This window comes from Myotis lucifugus, unplaced genomic scaffold (genome assembly GCF_000147115.1).
Source record: "Myotis lucifugus unplaced genomic scaffold, Myoluc2.0 scaffold_26, whole genome shotgun sequence".
NCBI lineage: Eukaryota > Metazoa > Chordata > Mammalia > Chiroptera > Vespertilionidae > Myotis > Myotis lucifugus.
Genome location: NW_005871074.1, coordinates 10,210,045 through 10,233,664, shown reverse-complemented (window position 1 = coordinate 10,233,664; position 23,620 = coordinate 10,210,045). Strand labels below are relative to the sequence as shown.

General features: G+C 38.4%; 1 protein-coding gene across 2 annotated transcripts in view; it reads left to right on the top strand.

Annotated features, from left to right (window-relative positions):
- Positions 1 to 23,620, top strand: part of ZMAT4 (zinc finger matrin-type 4) — a 321,014-nt gene that overhangs the window by 103,535 nt on the left and 193,859 nt on the right. For both annotated transcript variants that reach the window (XM_023751814.1, XM_006086256.3), the window contains exon 3: positions 22,214 to 22,303. In XM_023751814.1, coding sequence (XP_023607582.1) covers positions 22,214 to 22,303 — 90 coding nt within the window. The remainder of the gene's footprint in view (positions 1 to 22,213; positions 22,304 to 23,620) is intronic.

The following is a 23,620-nucleotide window of genomic DNA, read 5'->3' as shown; positions in this document are numbered from 1 at the left end:
GGGCGGGAGGGAAGTCTCCTGCTCGCTCCAGCTCTGTGGCCACGGCTGGCTGAAAGCAGGTATCTTGGGTTTATTTACCTTCTATAATTGAAACTTTGTTGCTTTGAGTGGAGCTCAGAGCCGGCCAGGAAGCTTGGCTTCCTCCATCATTGGGGCAATCAAGCCTCCTGCTCGCTCCAGCTCCGTGGCTGCCGGCCGCCATCTTGGTTGGGTTAATTTGCACATAGTCGCTCTGATTGGCTGGTGGGTGTGGCTTAAGGCATAGCAAAGGTACAGTCAATTTGCATGTTTGTCTTTTATTAGTGTAGATTGCTTTATTACATTGCCTCTAGTACAATATTGTACAGAAAATGTGAAAGTGAATATACTTGCATAATACATTTTTGGGAAAACATTCAGATTTTTACCATAAAGCACAATGTCAGCTTAAATTTTTTATAGATGCCTTTTATCAAGTTGAGAAAGTTCTTTTCTATTCTTTAGTAATTAATATTAAATGAATTTTCTTATATTTTGTTATTATTGGTCTGTAGGTATGGTGAATTATATTGATTGACTTTCAAATATTAAACCTATCTTGCATTTCTGGAGTGAATTCTACTTGGTTATGATGTTTTATATATTTTTATACATTGTAGGATTTGACTTGCTAAAAATATGTTAAGAAATTTTATATCTATGTTCATGAGGAATGCTAGTATATGGTTTACTTTCCTTGTAATGTCTTTGTTTTGGTATCAGAATAATGTTGGCCATATAGAATGAGTTGGTAAATATGCCTTCCTTTTCAATTTTCTAGATGAGTTTTTATAAAATTGGCATTATTAAATGTTTGTCAGAATTTCTCAGTGAAACCATCAGATTTTGATGTTCCTTTGTGGAAAGGTTTTTAACTACAAATTCAGTTTCTTTAATAGATATGCTATTTGGGTTATATCTTCTTGAATGAACTTTGGTAGCTTGCATTTTTTCAAGGAATTTTTCAATTCATTAAAGCTGTAGAATTAACATGCATAAAGTTGCTTACTATTTTAATATTTGTAGAATATGTAATACTGTTGCCTCTCTCATTCTTGAGTTTGGTGATTTGTGTCTTCTCTCTCTCTCTCTGTTTTTTTTTTAATTATCATCATAGAAGCTGCTTAGAGAGAGGAATGAAGAGAGAGAAAGAGAAGGGGAGAGAGAAAGAGAGAAAGAGAGAAAGAGAGAGAGAGAGAGAGAGAGAGAGAGAGAGAGAGAGACATCGATGTGAGAGAGAAACAATCAGTTACCTCCTGTTCTCATCCCGACTGGGGACTGAACTTACAACCCAGGCACGTACCCTGACTGGGAATCAAACTGGCACCTTTTGGTGCACAGGACAATGCTCAACCAACTGAGCCACTCTGGCCGGGATTTTTTTTTTTTCTGATCAGTATGACTAGAGGCTTACCAATTTTACTAATCTTATCAAAGAACCAGCTTTTGCATTGGTTAATTTTTCTTTATTTTCTGTTTCAAACTTTCTTGATTTCTACTTTTATTTTTTCTTTCTTCTACTTTCATTAAAATTAATTGATTTGTTTTCCTAAGTTTTTTTTGAGATAGAGGTTGAAGTCATTGATTTGAGATCTTTCTTCTTTTCTAATATATGCATTTAGTGCTCTAGTAACCTTGTGATGGTATTTTCAAAGTCTACGTCATGAATCACTGAGTGTTAACATTGATTGGGATATTATAAATCATGTCCCATCTTTGCATTTTATAGTTAAGAAACCATAAATTAGTAAGCATCTCAAAGTTAATGTTTGTGTTGGTTCACAAACTGGCCCTATTCATGCAGGGCAAGGAGGAATAGAAGAAAGAAGCAGACCACTCTGTATGTGGTAGGCTTAATAAAAAAAGGAACTTATGAGGCTTGTCTTGAGTGGCTGTAAAAAGAATAGATCTCTGCACCCATCCTCATGAGAATCTTAAAAGTTTATATAGAGGCCTTAACTGTGTTCAGTTGCATATTCTGTACAGATGGTCTCAAGGCTATGTCTTTGAAATACCTCCCACTGTGGTAACAGTAGGAAGAGTATATATTCCGAAGGACAGAGGAGGGGTGAAGAGCCTCTGACTGCCTGGGTCCAGCTGGAGGGTCAACTTTCGGTCATGTCCTCTTGATTACCACCTCCAACAGTATGTTCCTTCATTAGTGTTTAAACAGCATCTCTCATGAAACTAGTTTTGGGGTGTTGAACCTATCTTTATACTTAAAACAGATTCTAACCTTCTGTTCTGCTTTAATCTTTGCAACAGATTGCAAAATTACATTCTACCTACTCATCCTTGAACCTAGAATAGCCTTTGGTGGAATGTAACTGCAGTTTTATTCTGTTAGTGTAACCTGTGTTTATATACACCCATAGTAGGGCCCAGATCCTTGAGGAAGGGGAGTGCTTCAGACATACTAAAGCCAAAGAAGGTCAAGAATGTCAGGCTGAAGAAGGATAGTGGATTGAATTCGGGCACAAGGACTGAATGAGAAGAATAAATGAATAAAAGGTGATGTTGAGTTTACACAAGAGAATAACTGGACAGTACTTGCTGGCTATGTTTTATTGCGGTACACTTGTTTTTGTAGCAATAACTTAACCAAAGTATTCTATGTGCCAGATGACTTCTGCTGGTGGTTTTTGACTCTTGTCCACATATAATATGCTTCAAACTTTTGGAGAATAAATGAATAAATGAATGATTGTCATGTAGTTGCACATACTATTTACCTGCCATAATCAATGGCTGGTTAAATCCTCTCATAGCTGAAATATCACAGGGTTTTTTGTTTTTGTTTTTGTTTTTTGTAGAGTTGGTTTCATGTAGTAAAAGAAAACTGGAAAATTAATGGAATACCAACATTAGTTAAGTTCTTCCCTCATCTTGGCCTAGTTCCATAAATTTACTCTCAGCTGAGAGGAACACAGTTTGAAATACCAGGAATTGGATTTAAATACAACGGAGAATCAGCATATCACCCCTTGTTAAAGTCCAGAAGAAAGGACTGCATGGAGGAGAACAGATGGTTATGTCTAAGGCACTAATTTCTGCTGGATTCTTAATTCAGCAAAGAAGAAAGGAACCAGCAGCCTCACCTCCCCTTGGCTGCTGTGTTTTGTCATGTAAGCCAGAAACAACTGCGGTGGGCTGTCGAGGAGCTGAAGAAGGCTAAACCCTCCATCCTTTAAAAAAATAATAGTCATAATTTTCCCACCCTTATTCATCAGTTTTCAAAATTTTAGTACATTTACTAGTATATGAAACAGCAAATCAGTCAGCAGGTGAAAAAAAGTGGGGCAGGCTGAGTTGAAATGTAGTTAAGAGCAGGTGGCAGGAGGGAGAGGGCTGTGCATGGTGCTGCACAACCATGTGTGCCCAATCACATTAGGATGAAGACTGTGCTATATCCTCGATGAGAAAATTACCAGTCAGAATGCATGATTACACTGGTTAAGCGCAGCTCAGTAGTTTGGGGCTAACTTTACATATGCATATTTTTCTGTGGGCTGACTTCTGAGAAGAGATTCTGAATCAAAATTAGATTGTCAGGAAAGATGAGGATAAGGAAGAAATTATAGAATACTGACCATGGTGTTTGAGAAAGACAAGCAGAACTGAATTTGACCACAGTTCTGTTTCCTCTGCTTTAACTTCAGTTTAATTAATTAGGAGACCAATTTATATATATATTAACTTCAGATCAACAAGCATTATTTTGGGACACCTACTGTAAATCCTGCCTTGTGAGACTATAGAAGAGTCATATGTTGCCGTTTGCCAAAGTGGTTGTAGTTTGGGGCTACATGAGATAGGCTGGGAAGTTATTAGATATGCATGAAATAGTCTAGGCAGTATTTTATTAATTGCTTAAATAAAAATAATAAAGAGGCTAAAATATATGGTAAAGTCTGTGAGAGGTTAGAATAAGATGACATCAGTGTCTGGAGCAACTGGGGAAGAATTCATAGACTAGACATAGAAGGGTTATTATAGTTAAGTACATAACGGAAGGCATAGATGTATTCCAGGAATTGGGAAGAGAATCACATATAGAGATAGGAATATGTATTTTGTGATCTTATGATGGTAATGGGAAATTATCCTTCACACTTTAGCCTTTTATGTCAGAAAACTGGGTTCAAATCTCAGCTCTATACAAGTTATGTAATCTTGTACAAGTTAAATTTTATTTCACTTCTGGTGCAGAGGAATAATTTATTCACACTCAAAGTTCATAATGCATTCTCAAAACTGGTCTATGTCAGGTGCCTCTCCTATTATTTATTTACTTATGTACCTTTCTCTCCATATCCTGGGAAGGACCTGACCTTGGGCAGGGCAGCTTTGTGTAGCAGAGGGATCCTCCAAAGGGTTGCCAGATGAAGGCTGTCTGCTGACTGTACTCCCAGCAGCAGGGAAAAGTTCTTTACCAAAGGGGATCTGGGCAGTGCATCTTCATGTCCATCGAAGTGATGAAACTCAGCTATCAGTTCTAATAGTCTGTTGATTCTATCAACTTTTCTAGATAAATGTTTTCATTGTTTGCAAACAATGAGTTTCAGCTCTTCCCATCTTATTCTTATATCTCCTTTTCTTTCTTTATGGTGTTAGTGAGAAACTCCAGTGCTATGTTCAGTCATAGTGACATTGGTCATATTTTCATTATTACTAGTATTTAAAGAAATACAATAAAATTTTATTCATTAAGTGTAATAATTATTGTCGATTTTTCAATGATCCATGTGGAGATAAGAATATTCCTGTCTTTCCTTAGTTTACTAAGTTTTTTAAAAAGTATAAATAAGTGCTGGACTATATCATATGATTTTTCTGCATTGGTTGAGAATATTGTTTTTATTCCTTTAGTCTATTAATGTGATAAATAACATTGATATTTTTTATGTTGTGTCATGCTTGTACTTCTTAGATAATCTACTATTGATCATAATATAATACAAAACCCCACAATATTATATTCAGTTTGTTAATTTTATTTATGGGTTTTGGCATCTACTTAAATATTTTTACTTAATAGACTTTTCTTTTTTTAAGAGCAGTTTTAGGTTTACAGCAAAATTGAGAGGGATATACAGAGGTTTCCCATGTATACCCTGCACCACCTCATACATACCCTCCCTCATTATCAACATCCCAAACCAAAATGGTACATTTGTTCCAATTGATGAACCTACTTGATACATCATAATCATCTTAGGGCAATGGGTTTGGACAGGTGTATAATGACATATATCCATTATGATAATGTCATATACAGTATTTTCATTGCCATAAAAATCCCCTGTGCTCTGCCTATTTATCCCTGCCTCTTTCTAACCCCTAGCAACCACTGATCTTTTTACTGTCTCCATAGTTTTGCCTTTTCCAGAATGTCATATAGTTGGAATCATGCAGTCTGTAGCATTTTCAGATTGGCTTCCTTCACTTAGTAATATGCATTTAATTTTCCTCCATGTCTTTTCATGGCTTGATACCTCCTTTCTTTTTAGCATTGAATAATATTCTATTGTCTGGATGTAACCACAGTTTATCCATTTACCTACTGAAGGACATCTCAGTTGCTTCTAAGTTTTGAAAATTATGAACAAAGCTGTTATAAACACCCATGTGAGGTTTTTGTGTGACATGTTTTTATTTAAAACAAATAAACACCAAGATGTATTTTCTTTCTGATAATCAAAAGAAAATAGAGTTGAACCATGGCTCAACATTCATGAATTTGGTATCTAACACTGGTGGATTTTCATCTGTTAAATCAATAAAATCTTGCATGGTCATGGTATATAATCTTACTATCTAATAGTCCTCTTTTTATAATTCTACATTTTTGTTTCATATTGGTAATATACCCTCAACTTCTTAAATATATTTATCATCCTCATTTAAAATTGTTGGTTGCATACTCCAATATCTTTGCTTCACATGGTTTTGTGCACAGTTGCCTGCAAGAATTCTGGTATTCCGGACAAAGACAGGAACATTGTAACAGGGAAATATAATGGTTTCTCTTTGGAAGTATTGAGTTTGAGTAGGGTAGAAGGACACCTAAGGGGAATGTTTTGAAGGAGGTTAGGAAGAGGAGAATGGAGGTTGGGAGGGGGACGGGAAGAAAAGATTGTGAGCAATGAAAGGAGGCAGTCATAGAGGTTGAGAGCTGAGAGGTATCAGAGCATTGCCTCTGCCTACACAGGCTTCTTGCAAGCTCCCCCCTTCTCAGCTTGCTCTTTGCAGATCCCTAGGACTGGTTCTTCCGATTTTGCCTCACATTGAAGTGCAGTCCAGCTGAAGCAGGAGATTGCTCTCTCAATGGACTTCCTTTTCCCTTTCATCTGAGCTTGGCAGCCCTAGAGGGGAGGGGAGAGGAGCAGAAAGGTGGGAAAGTAAAGCTTTGGTTTTTAAAAATCCACTTGCCTTCTAAGCACTTAGGGAGCTTGTGGAAAACCTAATTCCCACTCCTAGTAATTCTTATTATTAGGTCTGAAACCTTTCTCTTAAACTTCCTAGATTCTGAATCAGGTGGTCCAGGGGCCAAACTTTGAGAAAAATGGAGAGGAAAAGAACTACCCAGGTCTGGTCTGTATGCAGAGGGGCAGGCAATGTGGTGGGGCCCTGGATTCCTGCACTCTACTCTCTGCTGTCCCCAACATTTCATAGCACCTGGAAAGGTAAACTTCCAGCTCCTTTCAGCTAGGTTTATCTCTGGTTACTCCAGTTCAGGGAAAGGAGTGTCAGGGACTCTGGGAACATCTGGTGAGTATTTATTGATTAAAAGAATCTTCTGCTGAACATGTGATCTTTTGGAACCACCTGGCTAGAGAGGAAGATTAGTTCAGAAATTCCCAACTTTTCGATAATCGTGCTATCAGTTCAAAGCAACCTGTAAAAAGACTAAAATCTGGGACTTTGAGTAGGTACACAGATAAGCTGAAAAGCAGGTGGCGGTGGAGCTGCAGGTGACAACAGAATTGCAGCTGGCAGGCATGAGCGTGTTTCCCCTACAGGTCTGTAGAGTGGTATTAAACCAAACAAATAGAGCTGGGAAAATAAAGCATGCTTCTGGGTATTTGACCCTAGGAATTCAAGGGAAAATATTTTTGTTTTCTTGTCACCGAGTGAAGCAAAGCTACTAGCCTGTTTTTCTACTGGCATAGAGGCTGGACCTTCTGATTTCACCAACAGTGAGGAGTCCCAGCCCTGCCCAAGTCACCGGCTGATTCTTCATGAAAAAATCTAGTTCAAATTTGGGAAAACAGTTGGCTATGGAGAAATGGACATTTTACTGTGTATGTTATTTCACACTGAGAAATGTTCCTAATACATTTGCTTTTTTAAAAAAGTTATGTGTACCTAGAAGTATTCTTGAAAATAGGGTGGATATAAAATCTTTGAAAGTAAAGTCACATTTTAAGTTTACCAGAGGATTTAGAAATATAGTTTTTTGTAAGTTGGAGAATCACTTTGTTAGGCAGAAGTTCTATTGCTTTTGTTTGTTTTGTTAGTCCATTTTTTAGAAAAATGATGGCTGTGTTTAAAGTGAGGTCTATTGGAGTTATCTTCTGTAGTCTGAGTCACTTAGCTATTTCTTTACTTATCCATTAATTCATTTATTTCAGCTTTATCAAAGTATTATTCACAAGTACTTTGTAAGATCTTTAAAGTATACATTGTGGTGATTCAATATACTTATACACTGTGAAAGGATTTCCCCCATCTAGTTGATTAACACATCCATCACATGTTTATCAAATTTACCCTTTTGTGTGTGTGAGAACATTTAAGTTCTACTCTCTTATCAAACTTCAATTATACAATACAATTCTCAACTATCATCACCACTTTTTACATTAGATCCTCAGATCTTATTCATCTTATAGCTGAAAGTTTAACAACCTTTATCAGTCTCTCCTTACTTTCCTCTGCTCCATTCACTGGCAACCACTTTTCTATTCCTGTTTATATGAGTTCTACTATTCATTCATTCATTCATTCATTCATCTTAGGTTCTGTGCATAAGTGATACCATGCAGTATTTGTCTTTGTCTGGCTTATCTCACTTGGCTTAATGCCCTCAAGGTCTATCAATATGTCTCAAATTGCAGGATTTCCTTTATTTTCATGGCTGAATAATATTCCATCCTACACATATCATACACCTTCTTTATCCATTCATCTGTTGATGGATGCTCAGGTTGTTTTATAGCTTGGCTATTGTGCATTATGCTGCAATAAACATGGGAGTGCAAATACCTCTTTGATATCCTATTTTAATTTTCCTTGAAGTGGGATTCCTAGATTATATGATAGTTCTATTTTTAATTTTTTTGAGGAATCACCTTCCCACCAACAGTGGACAAGGATTTCCTTTCCTTCACACCCTTGCCCACACCTGCTATCTTGACTCTTTGATGATGGTCATTGTAACAGGTGTGAGGTGATATCTCATTGTGGTTTTCATTTGCATTTGTCTGCTTATTAGTAATGTTGAGCACCTTTCCATGTACACATTGGCCATTTGTATGTCTTCTCTGGAAATATGTGTATACAATTCTTCTGCCAACTTTTAATCAGATTTTTTTGTTGTTATTGAGTTATATGAATTCCATATATAATTTGGATATTAACTCCTTATCAGATATGACTTGCAATTTTTTTCTCTCATTTCATAATTGCCTTATTTATTTATTTTTTACTTATTTATATAATCCTCACTTGAGGGCATGCTTTTATTAATTTTAGAGAGAGAGAGAGGAAGGAGAGGGAGAGAAAGAGAGGAATATTGATCAGCTGCCTCCTGTTTGCAACCTGACTGGGGATCAAACACGCAACCTGGATACATGCCCTAACAGGGAATTGAACCCATGACCTTTTGGTGCACAGGATGATGCTCTAACCAACTGAGCTAACCAAAAAAGCCAGGGCAGTTGCCTTTTATTTTTTGACAGTTTTCTTTGTTGCACAGAAATTTTAGTAGAAGGAAGAAAATATCTACTTAGTGGGAGTGGAAATAAATCAAATAGAGAAAATAGAAAAGATCAATAAAAGTAAAAGCTGGTATTTTGAAAGGATAAACAAAATAGACAAATCTTTATCTAGACTTACCAAGAAAAAAAAGGACACAAAAATGAAATTATAAATGAAAGAGGAGACATTATAACTAATACTGCACAAACATTAAGGATCAAAAGAGACCACTATGAATAATTAGATGCCAAATTGGACACTACAAAAATTGGATAAATTCATAGAAGTATACAACCTATTAAAACTGAACCATAAAGAAATAGGAAATCTGAACAGACTACTTACGTGTAAGAACATTGAATCCGTAATCAAAGACCACCCAACAAAAAAGTCCAGAACCAGCTGAATTCACTGGTGAGATCCATGAAACATTCAAAAAAGAACTAATACCAATGCTTCTCAAACTCTTCCAAAAAATTGAAGAGCAGGGAATAGTCTCAAACTCATTTTACAAGGACAGTATCACCCTAATACCAAAATCAGACAAGGGCAGTACAAGAAAAGAAAATTATAGCCTAAATCTCTCAACAATATACTAGCAAACTAAATTCAACAACACATGAAAGGGCTCATACACCATGATCAAGTGGGATTTATTCCAGGGATATAAGGATGGTTTAGCACCTGAAAATCAATGAATGAGATTCACCACATTAACAAAATGAATGACAAAAATCATGGAAAGTCTCAATAGCTACAGAAAAAGTATTAGGCAAAATTCTGTATCCATTCATGATTAAAAAAAAACTTTCAGCAAAGTGACTATAGAGGGAATGTACCTCAACATAATAAAGGCATGCAGGAGGCAGCCGATCAGGGATTCTCTCTCATCATTGATGTTTCTATCTCTCTCTCCCCCTCTCCCTTCCTCTCTGATATCAATAAAAATATAAAAAAATAAAGGTGATATAAGACAAACCCACTGCTAATATAATACTCAATGGTGAAACACTGAAAGCTTTCCTCTAGATCAGGAACAAGACAAGGGTGCCCACTCTCACTATCTTTTTGTTGTTGTTAATCCTCCCCTGAGGATTTTTTTTTCCATTGATCATTTAGGAGGGTGGGAGAGCGGGAGGGGGAGAGAGAGAGAGAGAGAGAGAGAGAGAGAGAGAGAGAGAGAGAGAAGGGGAGGGGAGGGGAGGGGAGGGGAGGGGAGGGGAGGGAAGGGAAGGGAAGGGAAGGGAAGGGAAGGGAATGGAAGGGAAGGGAAGGGAAGGGAAGGGAAGAGAGACCCAGCGATCAATTGGTTGCCTCCCACACACACTCCTGACCAGGGCTGGGGATCAAAAAAGCAACCCAGGTACATTCCCACTCTCACTATTTTTATTCAACATAGTGTTAGAAGTCCTAGCCAGAGCACTTAGGTGAGGCAAAGAAATACAAGACATCCAAATTGGAAAAGAAGTAAAACTACCTCTATTTGCAATGACATAATATCATAAGTAGGAAACCCTAAAGACTTCACCAAAAAAACTGTTAGGACTAATACATTTAGTAAAGTTGCAGGACTCAAATCAACATATAAAAATAAGTTGCACTTCTACACACTAACAATGAAATATCAGAAAGAGAAATTAGAAACAATCCCATTTAAAATTGCATCCAAAATGTCTAGGAATAAACTTATCCAAGGAGATGAAAGGTCTGTACACTGAAAACTATACTATACTGATAAAATAAATTGATGAAGATTCAAAAAATTGGGAAATATTCCATGCTCATGGATTGGAAGAATTTATATTGTTAAAATGTCCTTACTACCCAAAGTAATCTACAAGTTCAATGTAATTCCTATCAAAATTTCAAAGGCATTTTTCATGCCTTTGAAATAGAACATACAATTCTAAAATTTGTGTGGAGCCACAAGAGACCCTGAATAGTCCAAGCAATCTTGAGAAAGAACAACAAAGCTGGAGTCATCATACTTCCTGATATTATATTACAAAGCTACAGTAATCAGAACAGTGTGAACAGAATAGAGCCCAGAGCTACCCACCTGTATATGGTCAATTAATGTATTACAAAGGAGGAAAGAATATACAATAGGGAAAGGGCATTCTCTTCAATAAATGGTATTGGGAAAACTGGATCCCAATCTTATGCCATACACCAAAATCTACTTAAAAATGGATTAAAGACTTGAATGTAAGATCTGAAACCATAAAACTCCTAGAAGGAAACATAGAGGGGTAAGCTCCTTGACATCGGTATTGGAATGATTTTTTGGATTTGACACCAAAAGCAAAGGCAAAGGCAAAGCAAACTATAAAACAAAGACTACAGAACAAAAAAAGCTTCTGCTAGCCCTAACTGGTTTGGCCCAGTGGATAGAGCTTCGGGCCAAGGGTCCCAGGTTCGATTCAAGGGCATGTACCTTGGTTACTGGCACATCCCCAGTAGTGGGTGTGTAGGAGGCAGCTGATTGATGTTTCTAACTATCCCTCTCCCTTCCTCTCTATAAAAAAATCAATAAAATATATATTTTTAAAAAGCTTCTGTTCATAGAAGAGCTACTCTATGCAGAACTCATTTTTTTATTTAAATTTCTTTATTGATTAAGTTATTACATATGAGTCCTTATCCCCACATTACCCCCCATCCCCCCCTCTCATGCCCTCACCCCCCTGTTGTCTGTGTCCATTGGTTAGGCCAGTGGTCAGCAAACTGCGGCTCTTGAGCCACATGCGGCTCTTTGGCCCCTTGAGTGTGGCTCTTCCGCAAATGCCCCTGCGGCCGCGCACGTACAGTGTGATTGAAACTTCATGGCCCATGCGCAGAAGTCGGTATTTTGTGGAAGAGCCACACTCAAGGGGCCAAAGAGCCACATGTGGCTCATGAGCCACAGTTTACTGACCACTGGTTAGGCCTATATGCTTGCATATAAGTCCTTTGGTTGATCTCTCCCCTTTACCCCCACCCTCCCCTACCTTCCCTCTGAGGTCTGATTGATGCTTCTCTGTCTCTGGATCTGTTTTTGTTTATCAGTTTATGTTGTTCATTATATTCCATAAATGAGTGAGATCATGTGATATTTATCTTTCTCTGACTGGCTTATTTTGCTTAGCATAATGCTTTCCAGTTCCATCCATGCTGTTGCAAATGGTAAGAGAAAGTACTTTGTGGGGATGGATCAATAGTATTAAGATAACAAGACATTGAGATTTTAGTCATAAGAATGAAGTTTAATTTGAGAATAATTATATAGTATTGCCATTAAAATAATGGGGTAAAAAGAATCTAATAGGAAAATATATACAGAGTAAAAAGGTCACGTGTGAGCCTTGTTGTTGCTGTTGTCCTCATGTGGTTTTCTGGCGGATTGTCCTGCCTTGCTCTGCTGGTCATTCCTTTCATAAGGACAGGGACTCTTGTTAACCTTGTTTTCTCCACAGACTAAACCTCCCTCCAACGAACAGGTGGAATCCGCACTAGTGTTTGCCCACGGCAGTGGCGGGGTTAATCCTGGAAGACTTCACACAGTGATGTTTTTACAATTTTTCTGATTCCAGACGTGAACTTTATAAGGGAAACCAAGAGACCTTGGGCAACAGTAGCCCAGGAGGATCTGATAGCAAATCATCCAGTTTTCTCTGACTTCAGTTACTGATCACATTGGCTTTATTTTTCACACATCTCTAACTTTAACTTCTTTACAAGGGGCTTCTGGGGAAATAATAATTTTTGTTTTCCCCCCACAAACAGCAAAAGGGAGGCCTAGATGAGGTATATAACATGATTTAGCCTTCAGTGTTCTCTTTTTTTTCTCATGTGATTCTGCTTTAAATGCTCAGATATTGTGGAGACATAGTTAGCTCTGTCCTCACACCACAGGGAAATGTTTCCTCCGTGCTTTGGTGGCAATATAACTTTCTGAGTTGCAGGACTTTGATTTAAGATGGCAGTGCATTGATGTAGTCATTTGTGTAGACAGACGGAAGTACAGATTTAGTGTAAATGTGTTTACACAGTCATGAATACTGCACATTCGCACCAAATACATTTTTCTACAAAGAAAATTTATTTTTTCCTAATACTTGTTTAAGATAAGCATTCCTCATTTCAAATGCCCTTTTATAAATGTCTTAGGAAAAAAATGAAGTGACACAGTTTTAGAAACTTTGAGGCCATTATTTTTGCTTTTGAAAAATGGACTTCTTATTGTGTATAGAAGGAAACACAAGAGAGCATCTGGTTTAGATGATGGCACATGTCTTGGCTTGGCTGCCACAGCAACCTACCACAGAATGGTGTCTTGAACAACAGACATTTATTTCTCACAGTTTTGGAGAGTAGATGTCTAGGCTCAACATGCCAGCAGGTTTGGTTCCGATGAAGCTCTCTTCCTGGCTTACAGATGGCCACCTTCTTGCTGTGTGCTCACAAGGCCTTTACTCTGTGCACGTAGAAAGAGGAAGAGATGGCTGGTGTCTCATCCTTGTCATAAAAGGACACTGCTCCTATTGGATTAGGGCCCCACCCTTCTGACTCATTCAACCTTAATTACCTTCCTGAAGGCCCTATCCCAAAATTCAGTAAAATTTAGGATTGGACTTCAACCTCTGAATTTGGGAGAACACAATTCAGTCTACAACAGTGCAAATGCCCAAGATCCTATAATTAAAAAGTAAGATATGCCCAACAGCCTACATGTCTGACCACAGATTTAAAAAGATGACCACACTAGCATCTGGTGAGTCAGGTTCTCACAAGCATGGGAGGGACTGACTCTGCTTGTTCCAAACCCATTCCTTAAAAGCAGGATCTGCTTGTGCCACTGTGCCTGCAGCAATGCAGTTCACTCTGAATCTTGACTTTCGTACCAGGGGCAGCAGTTTCTCAGTTCCTTCAGAGTGTATGCTCCAAGCTCAGTCTTCATCAGTTCACCTGCTGAGAGTTTTTCCTCCGATGTGCACACTCTGCAAAATGCCTGCAGTTGTTTCTTCGAATTCTCTCTGGTCTGCAGGCTCCCTGTTTCTCTGACTTGTACTGCAACAGTGGGGTGTAGAAGTGGAAATAGTTGGGTGTTGGGCTTGATTTTATCTTTAGAATGGAAGGGAATCCATAACAATAATGGGCACAATACTTCCACACAATTGGTTTAATTAATCAAGGGTCTTGGGCTCTTGTTCTGGGATGGCCTCTTTCTTTCATTCATGCATTCAGTTACTCAATCAACAAACCTTTACCTACTATGTATCAGGCATGGTAATAGATTATAGGGACGTGACAATGAACAAACAGATCTAATTCCTGTTCTCTGAGAATTTATAAGTGGTGGGATCGTGGGCAAGTTCCTTGGTCTTTCTGAGATTTATTCCCTCTTCTTAAGGAAGGACAATTAAAATGGTAAATCATCAATGTTGAAAGGGATTGATTTTTATTTTTTTCTCTAATTACTGGAATAATTATTTCTCTTAAGGAACTGGAAGATCCAAAAACAGCATACATAAGAAAAATTAAAGTCACCTGTGATCCATGATAAATAGTGTTCATCTTTTGCTGTGTTTCTTCCCAGACTGTTGCTACATCTATGAATACACATGTATGTACACACATATATTTTTGTTTAGAAAATTTGGCATCATTTGTAGTCTGGTTTGAAATGGAGGGTTTTTTTCTTAGTATTATTTTATAGATATTTTTATGTCATTGAATGTTATTAGTATGCTTGTTAATGGCAGCTTGGTGATCTATCATATAGACATATCATAATATTTAACTATCTCATTTAGGACATTTAACTTATTTTCTCATTTTCACTAATATAAACATATGGCAATACATGCCTCTGATTGCTTCCTCAATATAAATTCATAGAAGTAGGATTGTCAGCTCAAACAAGTTTTTGCCTGTTGAATATATATTGCAAAATTTCCATCCAGGAAGCTTGTGTCAATTTATATGCCTATTAGCTACATACAAGAGTCTTGTTTTTTTTTCTGTATCTTCACCAACATAGATTATATTTTGAAAATCTGTGCTTTTTTAAGAGATGAAAATGTATATATTTTTAAGTTTAAAAATTACAATGTAGAATTTGGATGAACTTTTTATGTATCTTTTAGCTATTTCCATGTCTGTAATTCTTATTTATATCATTTGCCTATTTTAATAGTTTTTTTCCTTATAAATTTGTTAGAGCACTCTTTCTCTTTAAGGTATTAAACTATTTTTTTATGTATTGCAAATATTTTTCCTATTTTGTGGTTTGCCTCTTACACACAGGGTGGGGCAAAAGTAGGTGTACAGTTGTGAATATGCAAAACAGAGTTTTTCTTATACTAGTATTATTATTTATTGATTATTGTATTATTTTCCATAAGCATATGCATTTCAGATTAACAACACATTTTTTAAATTATAGCTATTAGTTCTGCTTCTTTTGCTTTGTTGTTTAGAAAGCTTTTAGATCACACAGTTAGATATATTTTTCTAGTTTCTGTTTGGTTGTAAAGTATCGAGTCTATTTTGGGGATTTCTGTGTCTGTTTATTCTGCCATGTTATATTTGTTCTGGTCTTTTGTATACAAGGTCTCCAGTACCATTTCCCCTTCCTCCTTTTTATCCTAATCCTCTACATTGTAGGAAGTGTCTCTACCTTGACTTTCACAGTGATTTTCTGTGTTGATTCTGGTTTTGAACTTCTGTGAAAGACCTTCAAAATTAAGCTATGGTATGTTTACTGTCCTTACTTTATTAACGCAGACAGTACATCTTCATCTTAATCAGTTGTCCTATCTTATCTTTTAACTTCTATCCTCAGTTTGGATTTTCTTAATGACATGAAACATGTACCATTTGAAACTTTCTTCTATTTTTCTAGTAAACATTTTGCAATGAAAATAGTCCCTGATGTCTCCTCTTTGAGAGTTTTTCCATTATAGAGTCTTTTCATAGGTGCCACTCATCTCTGGCAGAACAGAAATCTATTGTGTAGGCCTGCCACATGTCCCCAGTGTGTGTGGCTTGGCTTTGGATCTTCTCATAGAACCTTCTGAGCATCTTCTGATCCAATTTTATCTGTGGGACTTGGTGTATTTTCACTCATTCTAGGGTGAGGACCACAAATACCAAGAGTCTGACATCCAAGGCTTCCCGAGAATGACTGACTGACGAGAGAGAGGGTTTCCATCTCCCAGGAAGAAGGGGAAGGTGCCCAGGAAGAGCCCAACTCACACTCTAAGGATGAGGGGTGTCGGGGCTAAGGTTGAGGGGTGTCGGGGCCCAGCAGCCCGGGTAGAGGGGGTAGAGGTCTGCAACTTGGGCCTCAGGCAGTTCCAGCAGAGGAGTTTTATTTCTTCCTTCTCTGTGTTGGTGAAGTCTCCTCTAGGACCCAGTTTTCTCTTCCTAGGTTTTTAGTTGGTCCATCGTCCACTCTAGGTTTCTGTATCCAACCTCCCTCCTGTGGAAGTCAGGAAAGGTACATCACTCTGGGAAAGAAGCCCACTCATCAGAGGAATCCCCACCACTCTCTTTGGCTTATGTGCAATTCCTAGTGAAGTTATGCTATGGCTTGTCTGGGGCTCAGCCCTGGCACCCCTCAACCTCGGAGTGTGAAGGGCACCTTCCCCTTCTTCCTAAGGGATGGAAACCCTCTCTCTCTCATCAGTCAATCATTCTCGGGAAGCCTTAGATGTCAGACTCTTGGTATTTGTGGTCCTCACCCTAGAATGAGTGGAAATACAGCAAACATTTAGGTGGAGATACCTAGAAATTGGTAGCATGTGAGAACCACTCTTCTGTAATTATCAGGCTGTTTCAGACTTTTTCTTATAGTTCCTGGCTTATTTTAGTGGGTTTCTAGAGGAGATATAATTAGATACCTAGGATGAAATAAGATGGTGAAGACTTAACTAGGAAATCAGGAATGGATCCTAAAGCTTATTTGAAATAACACCTCTCTTGCCAGCCTCACAACTGTGATTTGAGGATAAAATGAGCTGGGAAATGTGAAAAAATTTTAAAGGCTGTTTAGAGCATTATACAACTACAACGTCGCTTTATCTCCACATTTTATGAGACCAAAATCAGGAGCCTTGGAAGCAAATTTGAGTTGCAATTTTTTTTTAAAGTTCTATGTGATAATGGAAGATGTCTATTTAAGTGAAGCACAAAGCCATTCTATTTCCATGTGGTTCGCCCTCTTCTTTCACAGCAGTACATCTGAAATAGAGGTTTGTCCTGTTCCCCCCCAAGAGAAGGCTGGCCTGAATTTCCACTTTAGACTAGTTCTTTGAGTGCCAAGAGATTGTTTCAGCAAAAAAACCAATCTGCAGACAGGTCTGCCCCCGCCCAATGCCAGCCATCGGGGGCACGAGCTCTAATTAAAATGGAAGAGTCGGTAATTTTCGGCCTATCTGGGAAGCTTAAAGCTGATGTGGTTTGAATGAAAGTAATGACTTTTGCTTAAAATGCAAATATTAATGCAAAAAAAAAAGAGCTGGGACTGACTCTTGGTGCAATTGAAAGATTATAATTTCTTTTTCATGCCTTCCCTTAGAGTAATTGTCCTTTTTCCTCCTGAAACTCTGCACTATATGCATTTAACATGCAGGGCACTTTTTTCTCTTTAATGTTTCTTCCAGTTGGCAGCATGTCTGTCTTTTTAAAGTATTAGAAACAGTGCAAATGTTAAGTATTAATAAATCTTCGAAAAAGTCGTAAGGATTTGTTGTTGGGTATGTTTATTTGTGTGGCGTGAGCCAGTTTCAGAAGCAGCTTTCTCCCAGGTCTTCTCAGTTTGGTTGTCTGGATAGTGTTTGTCACCCAGCACCATAGTCTCAATTTAGACACCAAAAGCAAAAGTGACCACATTGTGAAAAGCACACATGTTTACCCTGACACATTTGTTTCTACCAAAATAAAATTTTAAAATTTGAATTAACATGCATTGCTTTGGTTTAAGGATGCGTACCTAATTACCAAGTATTGCAATAAAAATGTGTGTGTTGAACATTAAGACATTTACAAAGGTAGGTGGAAATGTGGCTAATTATACTAGTACTGTACATGTGAAAAGCATTCCAGCTCATTGCTATTTTTTTACTAATTACAATCATTGTGAGTAAAAAGTATACTTAATGAGGAGTTACAATGGCTTGAACATTGCAAAGTTATTGTTATAATTAAGGCAAACTTATAGCAAGAAAAAATTAAAACTACCCATATTTCCTCTACCCTAATAAATCATGCTCCCCCCCCTCTTATTGACATACTAATGATTTTTTATATAGTTGCAGTGACAGTATATGAGCACCATTGAGTTTAACATTTTTCATTCAACATTCATTATGTAGAAAGCATATCTTTTTTCAATTTCCAACTGCACATTATGGCTTTCTGGGGGTGTTTGTCAAACACGCATTTGTTTCCCATTATTTATTCATTTATCTATTTTAAAATATATTTTTATTGATTTCAGAGAGGAAGGAGAGGGAGAGAGAGATAGAAACATTAATGATGAGAGCAACTCATTGATCAGCTGCCTCCTGCACGCCTCCTATTGGGGACCGAGCCCGCAACCTGGGCATGTACCCTTGACCGGAATCGAACCCAGGACTCTTTAGTCCACAGGTCGACGCTCTAGCCACTGAGCCAAACCAGCGAGGGCTGGCATTATTTTTGTTTGTTTTTAGATAATACCAAAATGAACATCTTTGCTCAAATTTAATTTTAACTTTCTGTGGGGAAGGTTTTATTTTTAGAAGAAATGGAAGAAAGTGAGATTACCATGCCAAATGTCAAGCAATTGAGTTAGTTAAGTGGTGGAGAACAGCCAGGTGAAGGAAGTCACTGTAGGTGACTCAGAGTGTCCTGCCTGGAGAAAGAAGTGAGTGAGCCATGGGGCGGGGGGAGGCAAGGGGGGTAAGGAAGGCTCACACCGCTGCACCCTGCTGTTGAATGGTGCTGAAGACACCCCAGTGCTGAGGCTGGGCAGGTGTTGAGTGCCCCAGAACATTCTGCTGGGAACCTCTTTCTTTTTCTCAACCATCATCCTTAGGAAATGGCTTTGGGTGTGAATCAGACTGACTGGGAGGCCACTCCACACGCCTCTCTTTGTCTTTGGAGTTTTCACTTCCAGTCCAAAGTCAGGGTTGGTGCATGGGAGGCGTTGGATCCGGCCTTGGCAACCTGGAAAAGCAGTGGGAGGGGAAAGAGGTGACCACACAAAAGGGCAGTATCATTCCCAAATCAGGCTGTTTCACTTCACCCCCACACACAAGGGCAAAAGTAGTACCTACAGGGGAGTCAGTCCTCCTTCCATCAGAGTTGGAGCTGGGGAAGCTGATGGAGAAAAACCAGCATTTATGAACAGCATTTGGTAACATTTGATAATACTCCTTAAACCCCAACATCTCTCCTCGTAGCATGGCTTCATACCAGAGTTTACTATTTATTTCTGTTTCTTTTCAGTTAACAAGTTCTTGCTAGTTTATCAAACTGCAATTAAATAACCAGTGAACTCTGCCTTTGCTGGGAAGAGTCTTTATAAAATAAGGGTAATATTTTAGGAAAGAGAAAAAAAACCCAGCCACAAAAAGGCTGCATTATGAGATTTCCAATTTTGCCACAATTTTATTCTCTGAGAATCCAGGGCTTTGAATAGATTGATGATGTAGGAACTGTGATAAGAAATTTTTCTATGGTAACAAATGAAAAATTGAAAACCCACTTCAGCCATATTTGAGTTCTCATTATTATCACTTTGTCTTTTCACCAATTACCTGTCTGCTGTGCTTTTCACCAGCCCAGGCTCTGTGGCCACAGTCAGCAGCTTGTAGGTTTTCTTTTTTTTGAATGTTTTTGTCTATAGCAGTATATTCCTAATGTTACCACTACCCCTTCTTACAAAAGGCATACAGAACTGTAGAAAATGTGTACATATTTTAGTAGTCAACTTATTTATCTGGAAAAAGAAAAAATACCAGTTTGCACTGAGTCGTTCTCAAAAATGTGGAGACTGAACAGTAGAGTTGAAATCATTTGACACGGGTTCACATAGGTCTCTATTTCTCTGTCCTACTAATCTTCCAGATAAGCCTGGCTTTAAAATTACTATGCATCCGGAACTGGAGAGCATTATGCTAAGTGAAATAAGCCAGTCAATGAAGGAAAAATACCACATGATCTCACTCATTCATGGATAATAAAGACCATTACAAACTTTTGAACAATAATAGATACAGAGGCAGAGCTGCCTCATACTGATTGTCAAACTGCAGCGGGAAGGCCAGGGAGGGTTGGGGGGCAGGAGGGAGGGGGGTAAGAGATCAACCGAAGGACTTGTATGCATGCATATAAGCATAACTAATGGACATAAGACACTGGGGGGTAAGGGAGGCCAGGGGATTGTCAAGGGCGGGGTGGGGGGGGAAGGACACATATGTAATACCCTTTGTAATACTTTTAGCAATAAAAAAAAAATAAAAATAAATTTAAAAAAATTACTATGCATCCTAGCTCTGGCCAGTGTGGCTCAGTTGGTTGAGCACCACCCCATCCAATGAAGGGTCATGGGTTCAATTCCCAGTCAGGGCACATACTCTGTGAGTTCTGTTCCCCATTGGGGTGTGTATGGGAGGCAAGTGAGCAACTGATCAATGTTTCTTTCTCACATTGATGTTTCTCTGTCTCTTCCTTTCTCTCTCACTCTCAAAAAAATTCAATTAAAATAAATAAAATTACTATGCATCCTAGAAATGGATACAAATGCATTATGAATCAAACTTCAGTGCTTCTACATATTTTTCATGTTACAATAGCACTTTTAAACCCATTTAAAGGCCTTCAAAGTATTCAGGGACTGTTTAGAAGAACAGTGTTCTTGCTCTAAGCATAAAAAAAGAATTAAAAAAGTGATTAATGAGGAAAACCAGACAGGAAGGATTTACAATATATCTTGTAAACAAGATGCAATTTGCTGTGTGACTAATCAATGAAGACAAACCATCATCCAGGAGATTGGCTAGAACCCAGCTGTCAGTAAAGGCAAAATGGAGCTGAGGCCTGGAAAAGGAGAAATAATCTCTGAGCAAAAGAAGGGGATGGAGGATTAGAATTAGGTAGAAATGAATTCAAGGCAAATTCACATTATAGATTCCACATATAAGTAGAATCTAATAAACAAAATAAATTGATAAACAAAATAGATCCAGAGACAAAGAAGCATGGAACAGACTGGCGAATCTCAGAGGGAATGAAGGAGGAGGGGAGGTGAGATTAACCAGAGAATTTATATGCATATATGCATAACCCATAGACACAGACACTAGTGCGGTGCAGGCCTGGTTGGGGCAGGGCAGAGCAGGATGGAGGGAGTCAATGGGAGGGGGGGATGGGGATATCTGTAATACTTTCAATAATAAAGGTAAATTAGAAAGAAATCATATTTTAGAGACTATAGTAGAACTGCAATGTTCTTTAAAGTCGAGGGGATTTTGGGTGGAGTCTCAATTGAACAAAAGAGTAGAGGAAAGATAGGACTAAAGAAGGGTCAGTTTCTCCAGGCTGAGCGTGGACTCCTCAGCAGGCAGAAATGGATAGTCCTGCTAATCCTGCAGGACAGGAGGCTTTCTTTGTCCACTGGGTGTGCTACAGATATGGAGCTTGAGCTCTGATCAGACCTCAGATGAACAGATGATATTTTTTGTTTGCTCAGGACATCTGACTTTGGGAAGCTCTTTTGATAGCTTATTATTGAGGTTCAGGTACGGGAACCGAGGAGATGGCTTCTGTTGGAGATGCTGTGGTGCCTGACTCCCGGGGGCATGGCTCCTTAGGGCAGGGCACAGGAGTGAGAGAGAAAGTAGAGAACCTGGCTCTTCATCATAGTTGATCCCTGTATTATTCCTTCTGCTAACCTGTTCTTACTTTTGAGAACAATTAAATATATTATCCATTCCAAGCTAAAAGATCCCAAAGCTCTTACCTTTCTTCATTAAGTGTGTTTTCTAATCCTCAAATTATATTGGCTTTATGACCTTGGGCAGGTCACTTAACCTATCTGAGCTTTATCCCACTTAACTCACAGGAGCGTGCAGAAGTGTTTTCTAATAAAAGTGTTTCTTGGCATTTGCAGTCACCGGCCGTGTTTGCAAAGATTTAAAATGCCTTCTCTTTTTCAGTATCTGCTTTTGCTTTTCCTTCCCAGAGTCGAAAACATGCAAGCAAAGTCCGACTGTACTACATGCTTCACCCCAGGGACGGTGGGTGTCCTGCCAAGAGGCTCCGGTCAGAAAATGTGAGTATCTGGCACCTTGTGATATCCTTAGGCAATTTGTTGTGTTTGCTAAGAACTTTGCAGATCAAGGAATTGTAGCCACATCCAGCTTAGTGGGAAAGCTGAGTGAGTGGAAACAGTTCTCATTAAGAATTATAAAAAATATTACATGTAAGCAAGCCTTCCCTTTTTCCTGCCAGAACTTGCCAATGTGGTAATGAGGACTTTTTGATGATAACTGTGCTGGGACCAGGCAGAGGTCCCTAAAGAATGCACAGAAGTGCCAGTACAGAGAGGGGCTGGGTGAGAGACAAGAGCCATCAGAAGACAGAGTAGGGGACATGACCTAAGAGGCAAACCTGCTAGAATAACAGATACTTTGCTTTTCACATATTTTATTTTCTCTTTGGTGTGTAAAACAGGATGCCAATCTGTTCATTTATGATGAGGACTGTACATATCTTGCAAATAAAAATAATCAGTTCTTTATTTCTGTGAGTCTGTTTGGTTTGTTCATTTGTTTTGATTTTCTAAGAAAAATTCCACGTATAAGTGAAATCATGTGGTATTTGCCTTTCTCTGTATGACTTATTTCAATTAACATGATACCTTTTACATCCATTCATGTTGTTGCAAAGGCAGGATTTCATTATTTTTATCACTGAGCAATATTATAATATATATAAACATCTTATTTATCCATTCAACCCATTCATCTAGCAATGGACACATAGGTTGCTTTCATATTTTGGCTATTACTAGTCATGCTGCAATGAATATAGGTGTGCATATTTTGAAAAAACTAGTGTTTTCATTTTCTTTGGATTAATACCCAGAAGTGCAATTGCTGGGTTGCATAGCAGCTCTATTTTTAGTTTTTTGAGGCATTTCCATGCTGTTTTCCATAGTGGCTGCACCAATTTGCAGTCCCACCAACAATGAGAGACATATTCATAGTCAGGAGAAACACTGAGGATTAAACACAGACATTCCTTACCCTCTGAGTCCGGAGGAGGCTGCAGGTATGGAATTTATACCCTTCTCAGCTTGTGATCCTGTTTCCTTTGCTGCCACATAGATGCTGGTCTTCTTTATAAAAAATTAATACATAATCATTGAAGAAACTTGACAAAAGCTGTACCTGTATATTCTTCACAAGGAAGAAACGAGAGAGTGAGAATGGCCTATGACCAAAGGCAGTGAGCGTCGGGGCTGGTGTTGTTAACACATTGCAAGCGTGCCTGTTAGCATCACGAAGTGAACTGCTCATACACAGATACTGGTAATCTGGAACACTGTGGAGTTTTCGTTTCTGCCTCAGTGAAGCAGCATTTAGAG